This window comes from Equus przewalskii, chromosome 9, assembly GCF_037783145.1.
Source record: "Equus przewalskii isolate Varuska chromosome 9, EquPr2, whole genome shotgun sequence".
Classification (NCBI taxonomy): Eukaryota; Metazoa; Chordata; class Mammalia; order Perissodactyla; family Equidae; genus Equus; species Equus przewalskii.
In genome coordinates, this window is record NC_091839.1 from 15,656,236 (window position 1) to 15,677,423 (window position 21,188).

Sequence of the window (21,188 nt, forward strand, 5' to 3'; positions counted from 1 at the left end):
CCTGATACATCACCAGTACCTAATAAAATAAGTTGAACCTTGCTCTGTGCCAAACCAGCGTTGGGTGATGCTGGGACCCAGCAGTGACAGAGACAGCCCCAGCCCTGTCTTCACAGCGTTCACAGTCCAGGAGAGGAAATAATTGTTTGTTGAATGAATGAATGAGCTAACTTTGAGGTGGGCTTGGAAGACTCGACAAAAATTGGGTGGAGGCACTGGAGGTGGGGAAAACTGCCGGAACCAAGGTTGAGGGGCTGGGAAGAGTTTAAAGAGGTAGGAGGTCATGGAGAGAAGGCAAGAGAGCTCAGCAGAGGCCTTGAAGGCCGTGGAGAGGAGCCTGAGCTTTCTCCTGAGGGCACTAGGGAGCCATGGCAGGTTCCGAGCTGGGGAGGGACAGGGTCAGGTTTATGCTTTAGTGTGACTGCTCTGGCTGCCTGGCTGCCCCATTGTGTGGGCAGGTGAGTGGAAGAGAGAGGAGCGGGATTGGGGCAGGAGACCTGGGAGAGAAGAGTCCTGGACCAGTGCAGGAGCTGGGGGAAGAGGAAAGAGGAGCCAGATTCTAGAAACCTGGAGGAAAATGCTCAGGCCCCCCTGCTGTCCTTGACGCCTGGAAAGGGGCTTCAGGACTCGACCACCACCACCAGGGGGCAGCCCGGGCTACAGGTTCGAGTCCTCTCAGGGCGGGGAGGTTTGCACTCCGATTTGGATGTGGGGGGAGGTTGCAGCTGTCTGTGGGGCTGCGACTCAGAGCCTCTATGCTCTCCTGCCCCCCATCCTGGCCTCTCGGGCCCCTGGAGCCCCCACCCCACCAGCAGGAGATTATGTCAACACAGCCCGCTGCTTCTGGCGCTGCTTCTGGCCAGGACAATATTTGCCCTTAGGATCTGGGGACGTTGCTATGGAGATGCTCCGCGGGGTGGGGGTGGGGGGATGGGGTGTTGGGGTAGGGGGAGAGCACTCCCCCTCCGGGAGAGCCAGGCATCTCTGATTCATCTCTGCCTGATTGTGTCTTTGAGAGAGTTTACCCCATCCCCATCTCTCTGCCTTCCAAGACTCTCTGTCTCTCTGGACCATCTGTCTCTGTTTCTCTCTCGGGACCCCTGTCTCTGGCGTGCTGTCTCTCAGTGGGTCTCTGTCTCTCCAGATCCCATGTCTCTGAGTGACAGGCTCTCAGCCTCCGTCTCCTCGGTCTTCTCTCTCGGAGTCTTCATCTTGGTCTCTCTGCCTCTCCCTGGATCCCCATGTTTCTGGGTGCGTCTCTCTCAGTCTCTGTCTCTGTTGCTGTCTCTCACTCTCTGTATCTCTGTCTTTCCGTGTGTGTGTGTGTGTGTGTGTGTGTGTGTGCATGTGCATGCATGTCCCTCTCTCTGGGTCTCTGTCTTCCAGGCCTCATCTCTCTGTAGTCCTGAATCTCAGGGGGCCATCTCAGCCTCCCATTTCTGGCCTCAGTCCCCATGGGGTGCCCCTTCTCCCCATCTCTCTCTGCCTCATTTCTCCTGCACCATCTGCCAGCACTACAGGCGCCCGCCTGCTCCCCGAAGGCTCTGCTTGGCCAGGCAGCCCCATGGGGGGAGCCACAGGCCCTCCAGCTTCCTCCCCACCGCTGCATTCCTAGGTGGGGGGTGGGGTGGGGGGTACTGCCTGGTCATTGCTGGGGGGGGGGCAGGGGGGGAGACAGCAGCCTGCAGACCTAGGACCAGGGGCAATGGAGAGAGAAACAGACAGACACCCGAGAGGAGATGGGAAAAGAGGCGAGGAGAAAGAGAAACCTTCAAAAGAGGCACAAAAAGTCTGACCTGGAGTACACAAGAGAGCAGAAGTGAGGAGAGGGGCAGAATGGAACCTGCAGGAAGGAAGAGAAAAGCCAGGCTGTCCCCCAAGAGGAAGGGCCAAACAGAGGGGGTCTGGAGGAGAGGAGAAAGGAGAGAGTCCCACCAAAGAGAGGAGGGGCGTGAAGAAGGATAGACAGCAGAGAGAGAGAAGAGCGTGGGGAGAGGGCCCGGCGGCTTCTCTGCCGGAAGTTTCCAGAAGCCTGGAGCATGGGAATCGGAGAGGGTGGTGTGGCACGCTCTGTGGTCTTGCTGCCCCCTCCCCAGATCCTGGGAGATGGCGGGGGCTCTCAGGAGGGCTGAGATAGGCCGGGGACCAGGCAGGGACCCAGGCATCTCCCGCTGGGCTCCCCCCACCCCCCTCCGTGCTCTGCTCTGCCCTGCGTTCTCCCAGGGGGGTGTGAGCTCTCAGCAGCTGCTCACCCACCCCCAGGCTCCTGTCTTGCTCATCTCTCCTCAGGGGGGGCCCATCTTTCATGTTCTCTCCCCCTCCGCCCCGCCCCATCTTCATCTCTTAATGTCTCCGTCTCTTGGTTTGTATCTATTATCTCTGTCTCTCTTCCTTTATCTCTCTATCTCTGTCTGGCTCTGTGTGTCTCTCCCCGTTTGTCTCTTTCGATGTCTTTCTCTTTGTCCATCTCTTTCTCTTGGTCTCTCTTGTCTCTGTCTCTTCCTGTCTTTCTCTGTCCTTGGTTTCTTTTCCTGCCTCTCTCACCACCTCAATTCCATTCCATTGCTTCCCTCCACCCCCCTCCCCCGCCCTCCCCTCCCCTCCCCCTCCCCAGCCTCCCCCCACCTTCCCATCCCCAGCCAAGGGAACTCCAGGCCCTCTTGGGGCCAAGGACAGACTCCCTCCCAAGCCCAGAGGTGCCGGGCCATCTCAGACGCTTTTCCCTCTCCACTCGTGAACCGTGAAGCCAGCCTTTCCCAGGACCCAGAAGGCGCCAGGAATGTGGGGCAGAGAGCAGGGAGGTGGGCCAGAGGCCAGGAAGCTGGCGTCCCCATGCCACTCCCCTCTTCCAGATTCGTCTCCTGCCAGCCTCTGGGGCTGGACCTCATGCCACCCCTTACAACCCGCCCCTCCCAGGGCTTCTGGGCCTCAGTTTCTCCTCTGCAAAATGGGCAGACTCGCCTCTGTCCCGTTTATTTTATAGGTCCCAGGGGAGTGAGCCCTCACGAATGTTAACAGTGTGATTGATGTGGTTTGTATTGAAGGAGGACGAGGCGCTGAGTGCTGAGTGTCTGTTTCTAAGCCTGCCCCATCATGTCCAGATGTTCCCTATATTTTAGGGCAAAGGAAGACACTGGAGATGGAGATGGTGAGAAGGTGTGTGACTCAGTGATGACCGTGGCCAGGCGACCATGTGAGGCTGTGGGTTGGTGTGGGATTGTGGGATGATGGTGTGCGATCCTGCGTGTAACTGTGTGACCGTGCATGACGGGGGGATGGTAGCATCTCGGTGTGACATGTGTGTGACGATATCTGACTTGTGAGTGCGGGTGAGGCCGTGATGGAGAGTTGTGTGTCTGTAAGACCGTGGCACTGGTCGTGACTGTGTGAGTGAGGGTGTTGGTGCGACAGTGTGACAGCGGGAGCTTGTGAGAGTGTGTGCCTTAGTGACAGTCGGGGAATGTGTGTCGCTGGGACGGGCCTGGATTCTGTAGTTGATGGTGTGAAGTGTGCGAGACGATGCGTGGGAGCGTTAACGCATGTGCCTGTGTAACATTGTGCGTGACATTCAGACTGTGCCATTAAGGGATTATATGACCGTGAGGAACCATGTAACTGTGTGCCTTTATTGAACTGACGCAACAATCATTCTTTGAGTTTCTGCTCTGTGCCCAAACCTGTGCTGAGTGACTCTGGGGACCCGGTGGGGACCGAGATGCCCTGGCGCCGTCCTCCCAGGGCAATCAGGCTGGTTTTGGGGAGACAGACAGTGTTTGTGACGTGACCCACTGATGGTATGATGGACACTGCATCACCAGGACTGTGGGAAGCTGTGAGTGTGTTCCTGTGTGAGTAGAGGAGTCCACGCCCCTGGCATGTGGCTGTGTGTCGCCGTGGTTGACCACCCACCTGTGGGTGAGAGGCTCTGGCTCTCTGGATGTGACCGTGGATTGTTCGACTGTGAACGAACCTGAGGAACATGTTCTGTGTGATTCTGTGCCCTGCCTCTCTGTGGCTCAGAGCACGGGGCTGCGTGTGACACTGGGCGTGGCCGTGTGACTGTGGCTGTGTGTGCGATGGCTGGGTGGGACAATGTGAGAGACTGTGCCCTCGGTAGGGGGGGTCCTTGGGACGATGACTGCGTGACTGCTCTCCCATGTGACCTCGAGTGCCTGTGACACTCACACGCGACTGGCCCCCTCTCTGGGTCTCTGCCCCAGAGCTCCCCCCCGCCTGTTCCCTGGCCCGCCCTGGCCCCGCCCCCTCCCACCACCCCAGCTGTCACCTCTTCCAGAGCCCAGGCAGGCAGTGGAGGCAACAGCAGAGGCAGCCACGCCAGGAGCGAGAGCAGGGCTGGGGACAGGTAAGGGCTCCCCCAATCCCAGCCCGTTCCCCCTGCCCCCTTGCCCCCCACAAGTCTCCGGGTCCCTCTCTCTCTGTTTCTTAGCCCATGCCTTGGTCCCTCTGTCTCTCTGTGCCCACAGTCTCTAGCCTCCTTTCCGTCTCTTGGTATCTCTGTCTCCATGTCTCCCTCCACGTCTCTGTCTTTTCTTTGTCTCGTAGCTCACGTTATTTCTCCATCTTTTGGTCTCTGGTCTCTGGCTGTGTGTCTCATTCAGTCTCCATTTCTCTCAGTCTCTGTATGTCTGTCTGAGGCCTCTCTGACTCCCTGTCTGTCTTTCCCCAGCTCCCTTTGATCTTCCCTGCTTCTGCCTTGTCCTCCACACTGCACGGTGAAGTTGGGGGGTGGGGGGGGGCGCTTAGACCGATTTCCAGACATCGAGGCCCCTGCAGACCTAAGCCCAGGGTCTGACGCCTCTCGAGTCCCTAAGGAGAGGGTTGTCCCATTGATTCTGGGCCTTATGCACAGGGGGAAAGTTTTAAAAGGTCGGGTTCCCACGGCGATTTAAAAACCCTTTGGGCTCAGAGAGTGGAAACTCCCAGGGTCATTTTAAGCTCCGTGCCTCACGGTCTCTGTGTCCTCCTCTCCGAGGCCGGCCCCAGGTCCCCCGCAGTCCCTAGGTCTAGACTCCGGGGGACATTAGCGCTTCGGCCCAGCGCCGCTCTAGGGCAACCCAACCGCGCCCTCTGCAAACAGCCCCTTCCGCCGCCGCTCCCCCAGCAACGGTGGGGGCCGGGCCCAGGAGTCACGTGTTGGATCCCGGCCTCGCCCACTCCTCACGCTCCCCACTCCCCCGTCCCCAAATCATCGCGCGTGGGGGCGGGGGGCTTCCTCCGAGTCCACTCTTACGAACCCAGGGAGCCAGGTGGCGCCGGGGCTGGGGGGCGGAGGGCGGAGGCTCCTGACTCTGTTCTTGAACCCTTCAGGCCGGACTGGGACTGTCCCCGCGTGACCAGACCCTTGGCCCCCCATGCCCCGCCGCCCTCAAGATGCCGACCTGTCCGCCCTGGCGGCTGCTTCTGCTGCTCTTGCTGTGGGGGCTGCTGCTCGGGAGGGCGGAGGTGAGGACCCGCGGAGCCACAGGAAGTCAAGGCGAGGTCTGGGGACCGTTTTAAGTCTCCCCCTAAGGCAAAGAGAGTTTTAAGACAGCCCCGCTTGACCAGATTCAAGTTTTGAGGGTTGTTTCCCGACCCTCCTCTTTCTCCCGCAAATCCTCCTGATGCTTCCCAGCCACTCACTCCCTCCTCTCATTTTCCTGAAGGTTTTCAGTCCCCCACAGCAGCTCCCCTGGTGGTTTCTAGGCACCCCTCAAGACTTAGAAGAGGTTTCTAAGCCACTCAGGACTCCTGGGCAAAACAGACAGCCCCTCCAAGTCCCTCTAGGGTGTTTGTGGCCACACGAACCATCCTGCCTCGGAGCGGGGGTCGCTGGGGTGGGGGTGGTCCTCCCTTCTGTCTCTCCGTAGACGGGCCCTGAGGGGCAGACGGCGGGGGAGCTGTACCGGCGCTGGGAACGGTACCGCAGGGAATGCCAGGAGACACTGGAGGCCGCGGAGCCCCCAGCAGGTGTGACTGGGAAGGGGGTGGGCTGCCGCTGGGAGGGGTGGGCTTGGGGCGGGCGTAGGACTGACGAGCGGGGCCTGAAGTCTAGGGTGGACGTGGGCCGGATCGGGGAGGCCTGTGCGGGGAGGACTTGGCCTGGATGGGAAGACCTACACTCAGTGCGGGACAGGGGCGCAACTCGGGTTAGCTGGAAAAGCCCGAGAGGTGGCTTGAAATGGGCGGAGTCTTGGGTGGGGCTGCGCCAGGTGGGTGGGGCTGCGCCAGGTGGGTGGGGCCTGGAGTGGATGAGAAGGGGCGGGGTTAGGGGCGGAGCCTAGGAAGGGGCTCGCCGCGTGGGAAGCATCTGCCATGGGAATTTGCTTGGTGGGAGGAGCCCAGATTCGGGCTCGGAGAGTGGGCGGGGCCCTGGGTCTGGTGGGAGGAACTGTGGCGGAGCAGGGACCGGCCCACCCCGGGTGGGCGGGGCCAGGGCGGGGCTTGGGCCTAGAAGGCGGAGCCCCCTGGGGCGCGCGGTGCAGGAGATCCACTCCACGTCTGGCTCTCACGCCCACCCCCCAGGCCTCGCCTGCAACCGGTCCTTCGACATGTATGTCTGCTGGGACTACGCTGCACCCAACGCCACTGCCCGTGCATCCTGCCCCTGGTACCTGCCCTGGCACCGCCATGGTGAGGTGCCCCCTGGATCCCAGGCCCTCGAGATGCAAACAGTTCCTAACCCTTGTCCCAGACGCCACTGCCCCGCAGCTCACCTACACGCCGTCTCCAGCTCCTCCCTGTCCGGCTGCGTGTCTCCTCCCGCCTGCCCAACCCTGGCTGGGTCCTGCCTCTGTCACGTAAAGCCCCTTCTCTGTCTGTATACCTCTCTGAGGACCACCCGGTTCTTATTTTCTCTCCTTTTCACGGGGCTGTCTATCTCTAGGCGTCTTGATCTTCCCTGCCTACCGAGCTATGTGGCCTGGGGTAGCTTATTTAATTTCTTTATGCCTCGATTTCCTCATCTGTAAAATGGGGTTTATGATAGTGCCAATTTCATAGTCTTGTTATGAATATTAAATTAAGAAGTGTAAAATGCTGTGTAAGGGTTTATCATCATCATCATTGTCATCATCACTTTGGCTCTCTCTCTCTCTCTGCCCTTGTCTCATATTTTGCCTTTCTGTCTCCATCTCTCTGTTTCTCTCTGCCTCTCATCCCCTCCCTGGTTTCCGCACAGTGGCCACAGGTTTTGTCCTCCGCCAATGTGGCAGTGATGGCCAATGGGAACCTTGGAGAGACCATTCTCAGTGTGAGAACCCAGAGAAGAACGGAGCCTTTCAGGTAAGAAGAGGTGAGGAATTCCAGTTAGGATGTCCAGGGAGAGGTGAAAAGGCAGCAGCCTCTGGCTGATTCTGAAGCCTCTTGTATAGTTCAGGACTACTGTTCAGGTTCCAAGTGATGGAAACTCAATTCAGACTTGCCTGATGGAAAAAGAAAGAGAAATGTATCAGCTTCTGTGATTGAAAAGTATAAGACTACAGCTTCAGGCACAGTTGGATATAGGTGCTCAAATGATATGGTTGGGTATCTCTTTGTCTCTCACCCTATTGTGCTCTGGTTTTCTCTGTGCTGGTCTCACCTTTTCCATGGGGTGGAAAAGATAGCCCCATTAGCACCAGGCTCATATCCCACCAACCAAAACTGCGAGGAGACTGAGTTTTGTTCTCAATAGCTCCCACCTAATGCCCCAGGACTGACTCTCATTGGTCTGGTTTGGGTCATATGCCCATCTTGAACTGTGCATGTGTGTGAGATAGAATGCTCTGATTGGCTGGTCACATACCCAGCACTCGAGCTGCGGGATGGAGTCAGCCCCATTCCAACAAGGGTAGGTGGATCCCCAAGAGAAAATTGGGGTACTGGGCACGAACAAAGAGCAGATGCCCTTCCAGCCCCTCTCTGGCCCTGGGGGCAAGAGCTGAGCCCTGTTCCCGTGTCCTCCTCTCCCAGGAGCAAAGGCTGACCTTGGAGCGGCTGCAGGTCGTGTACACCGTCGGTTACTCCGTGTCCCTTGCCGCACTGCTGCTCGCCCTGCTCATCTTGAGTTTTTTCAGGTGGGCCCCCCAGCCCTGAGCGGTGGCAGCAGACACTGGGCCTCATTTTGCCCAGGCACCACCAGCAACAGGCATCCAATGGTGGTTCCGTGGGAAGGACTGGACGGGGGGGGGGGGGGGCGGCATGGTTAAGGGGCTTTGTGTGGCTGAGGCCAGGTCTCCAGGGGTCCCCAGACTGCCCCCCAACCCCCCAGGCGTCTGCACTGCACACGGAACCACATCCACATCAACCTGTTCACATCGTTCATGCTGCGGGCAGCGGCGATCCTTACGCGAGACCGCCTGCTACCTCCTCCCGGCCCTTACCCCGGGGACCAGCCCCCTGCCCTGTGGAACCAGGTGAGCAGCACCTCTCTCTTCCTCAAACTGGGACTCTGCCTCCCCTGCTGGGGCCACGATGTCCCCAGTCCCTTTCCCGCTTCTTACGCTATCAACAGTTTCTCTCTCTTGACCCCTCCAGACACATAGGGAGAGGGACCTTCCCAGCGCAGCCTTCCCCGTCCTTGAACTCTCCGGCCCCATCACCTCCTTTACTGGAATTTTCCATCCCCTTTCTCTTTATCTCACCCATCCCTGGACTTTCTCTCCAATGAGAGAAGCCCCCTGCTGGAGGCGAGGCAGTGACAGGAGGCAGAAGCTAACTGGTGGGGGAACTTAGTAGAAACCACTTGGTTACTGGGAGACAAGGTGGGAGAGACTAGAGGCTGGGGGCAGAATCAGAAAAACTATCTGGTAGCAAATTGGCCCACAGCAACAATTAGGAAGCCACGAGGTGGGAGAGGCCACCGGCTGGCGGGAGAGTGGGGGATGAGAAGGGAGAAAGAAACCTTTTGATAGGTGGAGTAATTTTCAATTCTTAGGAGATGAGGTGGGAGAGGCCATATTGGGGGGGGGGGGCTAAGCGGGAACTCTGATAGCAAGATGGGAGTTAATTGTTAAAGAGGATAGAGTGGGAGGGTTCATATAGCGGAAGGTAACAGGGAGAGAGAAACCAACCGGGGTGAGAGGACAACCAGGTGGAGGAAGGCTCGAGGACACCCGGGGAGGCCCTGACTGCCCCCTCCCTCTGCCTGGCGACCCTCTAGGCGCTAGCTGCCTGCCGCACCGCCCAGATCGTGACCCAGTACTGCGTGGGTGCCAACTACACGTGGCTGCTGGTGGAGGGCATCTACCTGCACAGCCTCCTGGTGCTTGTGGGACGCTCCGAGGAGGGCCACTTCCACTGTTACCTGCTCCTCGGCTGGGGTGAGCCCCGACCCTGTCCCCTGCCCGGCGCGTGCGCCTCCGATGCCCCCACTACCCTGCTGGTCTACCTCAGGGGGTCTCCTCCCCTCTCTAGGCTTCTGCTTCCCCACCCTGGCGGGGCAGTTCCGCGGGTCTTGGGCCTGGCGGGGCCCGTGCGCGCGCTGACGGCTGCGGCGGGGTTGGGGGGCGGGGGTCGGGGTCTGCGCAGGGGCCCCCGCGCTTTTCGTCATTCCCTGGGTGATCGTCAGGTACCTGTACGAGAACACGCAGTGAGTCGCCGGGGTCGGGGCGGGGCCTGGGAGGTGGGGGGAGCTCCGAGGGACGTGGGCGGGGTTTGCTGGCCACGTGGGGCGGTGCTGCTGGCGCCCAGGGGCTGGGAGGGGACGTGGTGGGGGTCTGAAGGACTGGGGAGCTTGGAAAGATTGTGTTCGCGGACTCCTGGAAGGGGCGGGATGAGGGCGGGGCCTGGATGGTAACAGGCGGGGTTAAAGGGATGTGGGTGTGGCGCTAAGGGCGGGGGCGGGGCCTGGGGAGGGAATGCGCGCGTTCCGGTGAGTCCGGGGGATTTTTCTCTCTTAGCTCTACTCCCCCTCCCCTAGGTGCTGGGAACGGAACGACGTCAAGGCCATTTGGTGGATCATACGCACCCCTATCCTCATGACCATCTTGGTACGGCCAGCCCCGCCTCCTCCAGGTCTTCCTCGGGGATTTCTCATCCTAAGCGGGGCGCCACCCTCTGCTCCCCAGGACGGGATCCGGGCTGCCTCAGCCTCTGTCTCTCCTCGCAGATTAACTTCCTCATCTTCATCCGCATTCTTGGCATCCTGGTGTCCAAGCTGAGGACGCGGCAGATGCGCTGCCCCGACTACCGGCTGAGGTGAGGGAGGGCGGTGGGGGCGGAGGGGAAGGGGGCTGGGTGCGAGATGGGGGACCCGGGTCCGCGGGAGCACTGCCACCCTCTCCCCGCAGGCTGGCTCGCTCCACGCTGACGCTCGTGCCCTTGCTGGGCGTGCACGAGGTGGTGTTTGCTCCCCTGACGGAGGAACAGGCCCGTGGCGCCCTGCGCTTCGCCAAGCTCGGCTTTGAGATCTTCCTCAGCTCCTTCCAGGTGCTCAGGCGGGGGCAGGGGCTCCACCCCTCGACCTTGGCCTCCTCCCCAGAGGGACACGTGGCCGCAGTCATCCTCTGGCGCAGCCACTGAATGGGGTGTGAGGATGGGATTGTGTGCGTTCATCCTACACAAAATCCTGAGCTAGCGCTGTCCAGGGCGGGGCGAGCAGCGGGAAGAAGGACAGGAGATGGGGCAGCATCCCCATCACTGCCTCCTGGTGAAGATCGGGGGCTTCGAGGCCAGGAGGGGCTGGGGCCAAATTCGCGCCTGTCACTTCCTGTCTCTGTGGCCTTCGCCTCAGGCTTGGAGCTATGAGAGGTGCCTAAGGTGCAAAATGTAAAAAGGTGCTCGCTCCAAAGTTCCAGGCCAACCCTGCCCTTCCTTGCCCTGCCCTAGTCCCCAAGCTGCTTTACCTTGTTGGGCCTCAGTTTGCTCATCTCTAAAGTGAGGGCAATACCAGTCTCACCTCACAAGGCTGTTCATTCATGAAATTCAGCAAACATCCATCGGACACTTAACTATGTGCCAAGAACTCTTCTAGGCATACTGTGGGGATAGAGCCGAGAACCAAATGGTCCCTGCCCTCAGGTGGGAGACAGACACTAAACACGCTACATAAGTAAAATATACGCAATGCCAGATGTGCCTAGAGGGGGGAAAAAGGAAGAAAATAGAGGTGAGGAGCAGATAAAGGGTGGGCTTCTAGACGCAGGGTCAGGGAAGGCCTGGCTGAGAAGACATAGGAGCAGAGACCCCACAAAGGACAGGGAACAAGCCAGGCAGATCCCTGGGGAAAATGTTCCAGGAAGAGAAACACCATGTGCGAGGTCCCTGAGGCAGGAGAGGGTACTGTCATGATGGGGGAAGGCCAGCATGCCTGAAGCAGGGGGAGCCAGCGGGAGCAAGGGGGACAGAGGACAGAGGTACCACGGCCGCCCTTTGGGCCAAGTGAGGACTGTGGCTCTTTCTCCGAGGAAAGCAGGAGCCCCCGGAGGACGCTGAGCAGAGGGACACGATCTGAGTTAGATTTTCATAGGATCATGAAAAGTAATCATAAGATATTATCTTAATAATACTGCATAGGGTCCGGCCCGGTGGCGCAGCGGTTAAGTTTGCAGGTTCCGCTTTGGAGGCCCGGGGTTCGCCGGTTCAGATCCCGAGTGCGGACATGGCACCGCTTGGCAAGCCGTGCTGTGGCAGGCATCCCACATATAAAGTAGAGGAAGATGGGCACGATATTAGCTCAGGGCCAGTCTTCCTCAGCAAAAAGAGGAGGATTGGCAGCGGATGTTAGCTCAGGGCTAATCTTCCTCAAAATAATAATAATAAAAACCCATATAAATAATTGATTTGTATGAATTTATCAAGTAATGTATTAATTATACATATTTTATATTCATTTAAATTATATGTAAAACGTATAAATTTATACAAATGTAAAACTAATTATTGATTAAAATTAATTTATTAACATATTAAATAATGTTATAATACGACTAAGAAAAAGATTTAACGCTATTTGCCAGGCTTTGTAGCTTCTTGCATACTATTCATGCTTCTGTTCTCACAACCACCCACTGTATTACCCATTTTCCAGATGAAGAAACTGAGGCACAGAGGGGCTAAGCAGCTTGCCCCGGTTGGGAAGAAAGTGGGGAGTGGTTATCACACGCAGGCAGCCCACCTCCAGGGTGCCCGGTTCTTAAACTCCAGCCCTGATTACGCAGCAAATCGGCCAGAGCGAGGGGGGAGCCGGGAGCCAGGGAGAAGGTGACTGTTCGAGTCTAGGCCCCGGGTGGCGGCAGCCAAGGTGGTTTGGGGCCTGCCCGGGGTCCCGGATCACTGGGTGCGTGTTTCCAATCCTGGCCCCGCCCCCGATTTACCTTGTGCCCGGTCTGGCAGGGCTTCCTGGTCAGCATCCTCTACTGCTTCATCAACAAGGAGGTAGGCAGCCCTCCCTCTGGCGGCCGCGCAGGGAACCGCGCGCCCGGCGCCGCCTCTGAGCGCCGGCCCGTTGCAGGTGCAGTCGGAGATCCGCCGTGGCTGGCACCGCTGCCGCCTGCGCCGCAGCCTGGACGAGGAGCCGCGCCAGCCCCCGGAGCGCGCCTTCCGGACCCTGCCCGAGGGCCCCGGCCCCGGCCGGGTCGCCAGCGGCCGCGCTCTGTCCTCGGGGACCCTCCCGGGGCCTGGGGATGAGGCCAGCCCGGTCTTGGAAAGTTACTGCTAGGGAGCAGTGTTCAGTTAGCACATATTCATTGAGCGCCTACTGTGTACCGGGCCTGGTGTGGAGGGCGCTGGGGAAATGGGGTGGGGGGAGGAAACAAAAGACAAGGTTCCTGTTCTCCTAGAGATCATAGCTGAGTAAAGGAATGAGACCGTGAAAACAAAACGTTAAGTTATGTATACATGCTGTGGAATGGCTTAGGAAGAAAAATTACAAGCAGGCCTAGGGCGGTCCGGGAGGGCATCTCCGAGGAGGTGTCATTTAAGCCATGCCTGGAAGAGGTGAAGGAGACAGCTTTGGGAAGAATCAGTGGACAAGATTCTAGGCAGACGGACCTAGCATCTGCAAAGGCCCTGGGGCAGCTTGGCCATGTCTGAGGAACAGAGAGGTGGTCTGCGTGGCTGGAGTGGGATGAGTCAGAGCCAACAGATGGAGAGGGAGAAGTGGGCAGGGGCACAAGAGTTGGGATTTTATTCCAGGTGTGTTGTAGATTCTTAGCGGGAGCATCTTCTGGGCTAATTTTTTTTTTTTTAAAGATTGGCACCTGAGCTAACAACCGTTGCCAATCTTCTTTTTTTTTTTTTCCTGCTTTTTCTCCCCCAAATCCCCCCAGTATATAGTTGTATAGTTTTTAGTTGTGGGTCCTTCTAGTTGTGGCATGTGGGACGCCGCCTCACCATGGTCTGATGAGCGGTGCCATGTCCGCGCCCAGGGTCCGAACCAGTGAAACCCTGGGCCGCCGAAGCAGAGCGAGCGAACTTAACCACTCGGCCACGGGGCCAGCCCCTGGGCTAATGTTTTCAACAGATCCCTCTGTCTACCCTCGAGGGGCAGAGATTATTAGGGGCAGGGGTGGAAGCTGGGGCCCAGTGAGGATACTGCGCGGAGGAGGTGAAGGTGGCCGGACCAGGGTGGCGGCCACGTGGGGCGTGAATCTGTTGGATCCTGGGGCTATTGGAAAGGTCAAACTCAGGATTTGCTGATGGATCGTATGAACCAAGCGTAGCAAGAAGTCAAGGAAGATTTCTGGGTTTGGGATGGAGAGAGAAAAGACAGGGAGCTCGGCTTCAGGGTGGGCAGAACCGTGTGCCCTGTGGACATGTTCAGCTCGGAGGAAGGGTCTGGAGCCCACGGGAGAGGGAGAGTTGGAGACAGAGATGGGACAGCACTGGGGTCCAGAGAGCATTCCGTGTGTAGACATAAACACGGGCCGTTCCTGGCAGGCCTCGGAGCTGAAACCTACACCCAGAGAGGCCAGGGCCATGGCTAGCTGGGGGTGTGAACACACAGCCCCGCCTCTGGGGGGGTCCCTGGGAACTGGGAGAATTAGGGGGGAACGCCGACAGCCTCATGGTGGCTGGACCACCTGTACACACCCAAGACCCTCCCTCCAAAAACCTCCCCCACTCAGATACACTTAGACTCAGTTAGCCCCGGGTATCGTCTTATTTCCCTCGGCGTCCCCAGCTCTCTGGATACGGCCCGGAGCAGCTGAACTCAGAGTCCTTTCCAGGCTGTGGCCCCTGGGTGGGTGGGGAGCCCAAGGCAGGGCCCTTGTAAATAAAGCAGGAGAAACAGTTGTGTTTTTGGTTGTGTTTTTGCGTATGGGGTGGGAGAATCTTCTTGGCCAGGCCATAAGGGAAATGACTGCGTGGCTGGGTGTCTGTGGGGGACTTGCACCCTCTGGAGGGTAGCGCTGCTCATCTTCAGCCCCGTGTCGCCACAACACTGATGTCACACTGCCGCTGTCCCCCCGCCCAAGAGAAGCCCCAATTGGGAATGTTCCCGGGATCTCCTGACACTTAACTATTTGCAGTGTGTACAATTAAAATCATGTGTGTGTGCGCCAGACATTTGCTGAGGGCTGCTTCTCTCAAACGGTGGTGTGGGAATAGCAGAGCTGCAGGAAGCAACCTGCTTCAGATCTTAGCTGTGTGACCTGGGGACAACTTCCAACCTTTCTGTGCCCCAGTTTCCACTTCTGGAAAATGGCTGTAACGATGGTACCTACATCCTCGGGCTGCCTGATTCCAAGGGGCTCCTCTTAGGACGCTCTGGAAAGCACTTGGGCAGTGGGGTGGGGGGAGAGGGGAGGAAGGAAGTCCGACTGATGCCAAACAGGGTGCAGGGCTGGCATCTGCCGCCAGCCTGCCAGGGAGGGAAAGCAATTCCCATTTCCCGGGGAGGAAGAGTCAACAATGGAGGCGGAGGGAGACATCAGGGCCGCGACTCCAGGGCTTGTGCTGTCCTTACTCCTGCACAAGAGCCAATCCCCAGGGCAGTTTCCACAACAGCACCATCGCCCCGCTTAACAGATTAGGATCCTGTGGCCCCATCCTGCTCCCTGACGGTCAAGACTGCTCACAAGGCCCTGGCTCCCTACGTTTGAAAGCGGCTCCATTGTTTCCTGAGTGACCCTGGGAAAGTCACTTACCCTCTCTGGGCCTGAGCTGTCTCATCTGTAAAATGGGATGGTTCTAGCATCGCCCCCTCAGATGGTGGTTCCAGTTAGATGCGGACCACTCAGTGAACGTGTGCCTTTAAAACCTCACAGCGTGGGCCTGTGTCAGGCCTTCCCTGCTGCAGGGGCCCCAAGCTGTCGCTAATGGGCTCATGGGGTAACTCAGGCTGTGCCTTCCACAGCTCAGTGTGTCGGACATCTCATTTGATCCTGACCTCAGGCCTGCGAACTCCGGCACCTGCCTGGCATTTGGCCCTGTCTGAGAACAGAGACAGAACAGAAGAGAGAGACGCAGGGGGCGGGAGGGAGGGTGACGTGGGCACATAGAGCAAGATGGATCTTCCCTAAGCGCCCCCAATAAGTAAGCCCCCCTTCCGCACCTCCATCTCCCCATGTTCGTCAGAGAATTTCTCCCAAGGGTAATTAAGTTGTGACTTGAGGGCGGCCGAGCTCAGGGGATAAGCCCCAGGCTCAGGAACAGGGTGGGTATGAATGACAGCATCACCATGCTGGCTGGGTACCGCTGGGGGCGTGCCACCACCGCCGGGCCTCAGTTCCCTCCTCTGGACAGGGAGGTAATAAAGAACAGCGCCTGCTCAGAGCTGTTGGGAGGAAGTTCGAACAGCACGGAGCCCAGGGCCTGGCACCCTGTCAGCTCCCCGGGGCTCAGCCACAGTCACCGTCGGTTCTGGGCACCGACCGCTCTACCCGGGCATCTCCTGTCCATGAGGGCCGTCAGGAGCCGTCCCGGGCACGGCTGTGTCCCCAGCATTGCAGCACAGGGCTGGGCCTGGAGGAGGCGCCTGGTGGACTGTTTGCTGATTGCACAAATGGAAAAGAAGACTGAAAGAAAAGACTGAGACTGACTGATGGAGAGAGAGGCAGGAAGAAGGAAGAGAGAGTGACGCCAAGAAGCTAGAAAAGATTAAAACAGGAGAGAGAGCAGAAGCTCTCTCCATCCAACCCATTCGCTTCACAGACGGGGAAAGCGAGGCCTGGAGGGGCAGACGGGGCCTCATCACCTGCTCAGAGAGGTCCTGACCCAGCGTGTGCTGGGCCCCACGCCCAGCTGCCTTCCTCCCGCGAGTCAGCCCCCCTCACCAGGCCCTGGGAAGAGACAGGTACCACTAAAAAAAAACACAGGACTTTATTATTCCCATCACAAAGGGCACGGCTTCGCAGGATAGGGAGCGAGTTCCGACGGCGGGGAGGGGCCCTACTTGCCCGCGATGAGCGGGTTCCGCAGGACCACGATGACCGAGTCCCCGCGCAGGAACATCTTGGAGATGTAGCGGTCCTTGTTGACCGGCTTGGACTTCTTCTTGCCCTTGCCGCTCTTGGGAACCTCAGTCCACATCTCCTTCACGTTCTCCAGCACCATGTTGCAGTGCCTGGGGGGAGGCAGCGGGAGTGAGGCGGGCGCCTTCTGACAGCCCTCATCTGACACCCCACTCCAGCAGCGCGGCCTGGGCAAGGGACCTCACCCCCGTGCCTCAGTTTCTTCCTGTCTAAAATGGGGACAATCCTGGTACCTGCCTCCTAGTTGGTGTGAAGATTCAATGAACTGATACAGCATTTTCGTAAAGGACTTAGAACAGGGCCTGGCACAGGGTAAAGGGGAATGAAATGGTTCTGCTTGGGCCTTTTCTAAAACTCCGAGTACTTCTGGAGACATCAGCAAAGGGGCGGGTCTCTCCAGAGACCCAGAGGCCCCTGGCGCCTGAGGCGGTCTCCACTGCCATGCTTGGTCCCTGTCTTCAGGGTGCCAGGTGGGCAAGGATGACAGCCTGCATTAGCTCGCGCAACAGACGCTTGCAATGACCTCGAGATGCTGTCCCTGCCCTCGGGGGGTCTGCACCCATGCCAGTGAGGGGAGAATGCGAAGGGTTAGCAGGGAGACCTGTAAGATCCTGTCAGGTGGTGGTAACCGCGACGAAGACAAATGAAAGGTAAAGGGATAAAAGGATATAGGGAAACTTTACCCAGTGGTGAGAAAAAAAGAAAAATGTCAAGAAGAACAAGGAAGCTCTGTGCCTCGCTACGGAGTGACCTCCAGGAGGTCCTGTTGAGTGAAAAAGGCAAGGTGGGGAACGGTGGGCCTGGAAAGTCATCTTTGCCTGTGTGAGGAAGACTGTCGCTGAGCCAACATCCGTGCCCATCTTCCCCTATTCCATGTGGGACGCCGCCACAGCGTGGCTTGATGAGCGGTGCTAGGTCCACGCCCGGGATCTAGGCCTGCGAACCCCAGGCCACCCAAGTGGAGTGCCATGAACTTAACCACTCACCCACGGGGCTGGCCCCAAAAGTTATCTTTTAGGGGAAAAAAAGAGGTTGTAGAAGTGTACATTCTGCTCAATACAGAATCCTGAGAAGATGCCTAGAGATCGGGGGGCAGTGGGCCGGCCTAGGCAGACTGGGGATGAGCCGGATGGAAACTTCTCCCTGGTCTGTTATTACTGTCTTTGGAATCATTAGAATCTATTACCAATGCAGAGAAAATAAATTAAAGAAAACAAAAACGGTGTACGAATACGGAAAACAATTCTGCGGTATATGAAGTGAAAAGGCCAGTGTAAAACTGTGTGGTGTGCCATTAGCGGTGATTTTAAAATAAACAAACAAGAAGCACCCTCCCTATCTGTAGGGATGCTGTCCTGCTCACGTACTCCTTCTGGGAGGAGACTCCCGCTGTGAGCCATGCGGGGTCCCTGGGGAGGGCCACCGGGGGCCGGAGAGGAAAGACTTGCTCTTCAACCGGGGCCTTTTGTATCTTTCCGATTTTGCCTCAATGGCCTGCACTGCGCACTCAGGAAAGTGACATAAGTAATTAAGTAACTAAATAAGGGGAGGCAGGTTAGGGACGCCTTGGCGGACTTGCACACCTGAGAAGCACTTACCGTGTTCCCAGGCCTCAGCTAAGCGCTTTCCAAGCCTCAACCTGTCAACCTGCACTGCATCCCGCCCCCAGGAGGGAAACACCTGTGTCACCTCCAGAGCTGGAAAAGGAACCCAGCGGGACGAAGGGGCTCAGCCAAGGTCACACATTTTGGAAACGCCAGGGCCCGTGTCTGGATCCAGGTCCGTCTGGCGGCTCGTGCCCGCCCTTCCTGTGGCTCTTGCTCTTGTTTTACTCAAGAGGACACTGGGGCGCAGGGGGCAAGGCTCGTTCACGGTCACATAACAGCTAGTGGCAGAAACGTTCTAGAATTAGGCCTCACCACACGACCATGGGGAAGTCAGCACTAACCAGATGCTAACGAAAGGCTGCACGTTTTATGTTTGCCGAGCATTTATCGCGTGTTTGGTACTGACCTAAGCATTCTTCATACATAATACCATTTAATCCCCACCACTGTTCTGTAAGCGGTATTACTGTGATGCACATTTCGCAGAGAGGGAAACTGAGGCCCAGAGAGGAAAAATCCCTTGCTGTGCCCTCTGGCTGAAACACTCAGATGCTAGCTTGCTCCTTCATTTTATTCGATTTGTCCACTGTTGCCTCTTCTGAGGGGGCCTCTCTGATTACCCCCACCCTATTACCTTCACTCTTTATAGAGCTGATCATCGTGTCTTTACGACACATTATTTATGTGCTTGCTACTGGCTTCCCTGCCTACAGCATAAGCTCCCTGAGTCTAGGACCCATGTTTGTTTTAGTCATTGCTGTATTTCCAGAGCCGAAAACAGTACCTGGCTTGGGTGGACGCTCTGATTATGTCATAACTGTGAAAAAGGATTAAAAGCACCCTGTGTGCCAGAGGCTGGACTTCTAATGACTACTACACTTCACCTACATCAAGTCATTGAATCTCTGCCACCACGTTTACTGCCACTGTATGGATGAGATAAAGTCACTTGTGGAAGGACACATGGCTGCTAAGAGGCAGAGTTGGGACGGGGGGAATCAAGGAGGACTGGCTCCCAAGTGCCTGGCCATAACCACTGTGCTTCACTGCCGGGGGGGGGGCAACAAGAGACAGTCACACCTCGGGGCTTGAAGATGCTATGCCCCGGTCTTCTGAGAAGCCTTTGGTTCAGGCTCCTCCTCACCGTGCAGCTGGGAGTGCTTCTCCAGGCCCGGACACCCCCCAGACCCAGGCGCTCACCTGTCAAAGGCCTTCACACGGCCCAGGAGCTTCTTGTTGTTGCGGCAGTTAATGAGCACTTGCGTGTTGTTCTTGACCGACTGCGTGAGCACGGACAGCGGGCCGGTGTTAAACTCCTCTTCCTCCCGCTTCTGCAGCTCCTCCGGGGTCATCTCACTCTTGGGCTTGTTGAGGAGGCTCCTGAGTGGGCAATTATGGAACCCATAAGTGACAGGGCCTGGGGCTGGAGCATGGGTGGTCACGCCTTGTGCTCAGGTGTCCCGAACCTTGCCAACAGACCCACCCTCCCCCTCAGTCTCCTGCTTGACATCACTATCAGGCTGCCTAATCGACATTTCCAACCTTGCACGTCTTAGGCTGGGCTCCAGATCTCCCAACCACCCCAATCTACTCTATCCACAGCCTTCCTCATCTGTTGATGGCAGCTCCATCCTTCTAGCTCTTTAAGCAAAAACTCTGAGGTCATGGAGGCCGGCTCCGTGGCCGACTGGATAAGTTCGCGCACTCTGCTTCAGTGGCCCAGGGTTTCACCATTCAGATCCTGGGCGCGGACCTAGCACCGGTCATCAGGCCATGCCGAGGCGGCGTCCCACATAGCAGAGCCAGAAGGACCTACAACTAGAATATACAACTACGTACTGGGGGGCTTTGGGGAGAAGAAGAAAAAGAAGGAAAAAAAAAAAAGTTGGCAACAGATGTTAGCTCAGGTGCCAATCTTTAAAAAAATAAAGACAACACTCTGAGGTCATCTTTCTCTCACATCCCACATTCAATCTGTCGGCAAATCCCGTCATCGGCCTTTAAAATCTATCCGAAATCGGACCATTTCTTACCACAGCCTAAACCTCCATCATCTCCCTTCGAGTCTTCCTGGTCCCCTTGCCTCCACCCATGCTCCCCAACAGTCTGATGTCCAGAGACTCAAGTCATATCATCTCACTCTTCAAAACCCTCTGACGGCTCCCATCTCAGTGGAAAAAGTAAAATCCAAAGTTTTTACAGTGCCCTACATCTGCCCCCTTCTTTCAGCCTGTTCCAGCCACAGTGGCCTCGTGGATGGTTCCTGAAAATATGAGGCCAACGTTCATCCTGGCCCTCTGCCTGGACACCTCCCCAGGCATCTCTGTGGTTCACTCTCTCACTTTCTTCAGGTCTTTGTCCAAGTGTTGCCTCCTCCATGTATCCTTCGGTGCCAGCTAAGTTACCATCTCTCAAAATTGGCATTCCCCATTGTTTTCCCCTTGCCCCATTGTTTCATTATGCACAGCCCTGGTCATCTAACGCACCATATACGTTACCTGCTTATTATCATTACATTTATTGCCTGCTTCTTCCCACCCCATAAGCTGCAGCAGGGGATTTTTTCCTGGGGAGGCGGGTAATTCACGGATGTGTCGAGAGCCCTGCCTGACACATGAGCACTCAATAAATAATTGCTAAGTGAATAAGTAAGTAAAATCATTCCGGGGACTCGTCATCTGTAAAAGCCGCGAATTAGATTGCAAAGCCAACCGTCTGCAGCTCACATGATCCGGGTGAAGTCCCCTACTTCAAACCGTTATTCCTACGAGCCCACACTTCCTTCTCCCGGGTTCTTTATTCGTAAAATCGCTGCCCCTTAACACGCATCTCAACAAGACTAAGTCTTTGGGAACCCACAGCCCGTTATGTGATACACCTGTCCCCTCTCCCCGACTCAGGAGCCGTCAAAGGCCCCGCGCCCGTTCGCAAACTCATCAGGAGAGAAGGACGCCGCTTCACCGGTAAAATCTCAGGCCCCGTCCTCCGCTCTGCCCATCCCCTTCCACCTGTAAGTGCTCAAATTTACACCCTCAGCCCCACTCCCGCCGCCTAAGCCTGGCCCGGGCTCACATGGTGGCGGTGGCTGCGCTCTCAAGTCACTCCCGTTTCCTCCGCGTTGCTTCTGCCTCTGAAGACAGAGCGGGAGGCGGGACTTCCGCTTCCGGCGGCCCACTTCCGTAGGCGC

General features: G+C 57.4%; 2 protein-coding genes across 6 annotated transcripts; one reads left to right on the top strand and one right to left on the bottom strand.

Annotated features, from left to right (window-relative positions):
• Positions 1 to 3,848: 3,848 nt before the first annotated feature.
• Positions 3,849 to 14,214, top strand: GIPR (gastric inhibitory polypeptide receptor). Of its 5 annotated transcripts, none has more exons than XM_070632986.1 (14): positions 3,849 to 4,363; positions 5,329 to 5,463; positions 5,868 to 5,967; positions 6,523 to 6,630; positions 7,178 to 7,281; positions 7,951 to 8,054; positions 8,249 to 8,393; positions 9,140 to 9,299; positions 9,508 to 9,568; positions 9,899 to 9,968; positions 10,088 to 10,176; positions 10,269 to 10,407; positions 12,313 to 12,354; positions 12,431 to 14,214. In XM_070632986.1, exons 2-14 carry the CDS (start codon positions 5,392 to 5,394, stop codon positions 12,635 to 12,637), a joined length of 1,401 nt encoding a protein of 466 aa, XP_070489087.1. In that variant the 5' UTR covers positions 3,849 to 4,363; positions 5,329 to 5,391; the 3' UTR covers positions 12,638 to 14,214. The 5 variants fall into 5 exon arrangements, with proteins under 5 accessions (XP_070489087.1, XP_070489090.1, XP_070489086.1 ...); XM_070632985.1 differs by having other exon boundaries at positions 4,241 to 4,363; positions 5,329 to 5,499; XM_070632989.1 differs by having other exon boundaries at positions 4,216 to 4,363; positions 5,329 to 5,499; positions 12,313 to 12,799.
• Positions 14,215 to 16,223: 2,009 nt separating this feature from the next.
• On the bottom strand, positions 16,224 to 21,186 carry SNRPD2 (small nuclear ribonucleoprotein D2 polypeptide). The gene is made up of 3 exons (XM_008509460.2): positions 21,074 to 21,186; positions 19,202 to 19,381; positions 16,224 to 16,486 (listed from the first exon to the last, which is right to left on the bottom strand). Coding segments are annotated over exons 1-3 (357 nt in total). The 5' UTR covers positions 21,076 to 21,186; the 3' UTR covers positions 16,224 to 16,311.
• Between the last annotated feature and the right edge of the window lie 2 nt (positions 21,187 to 21,188).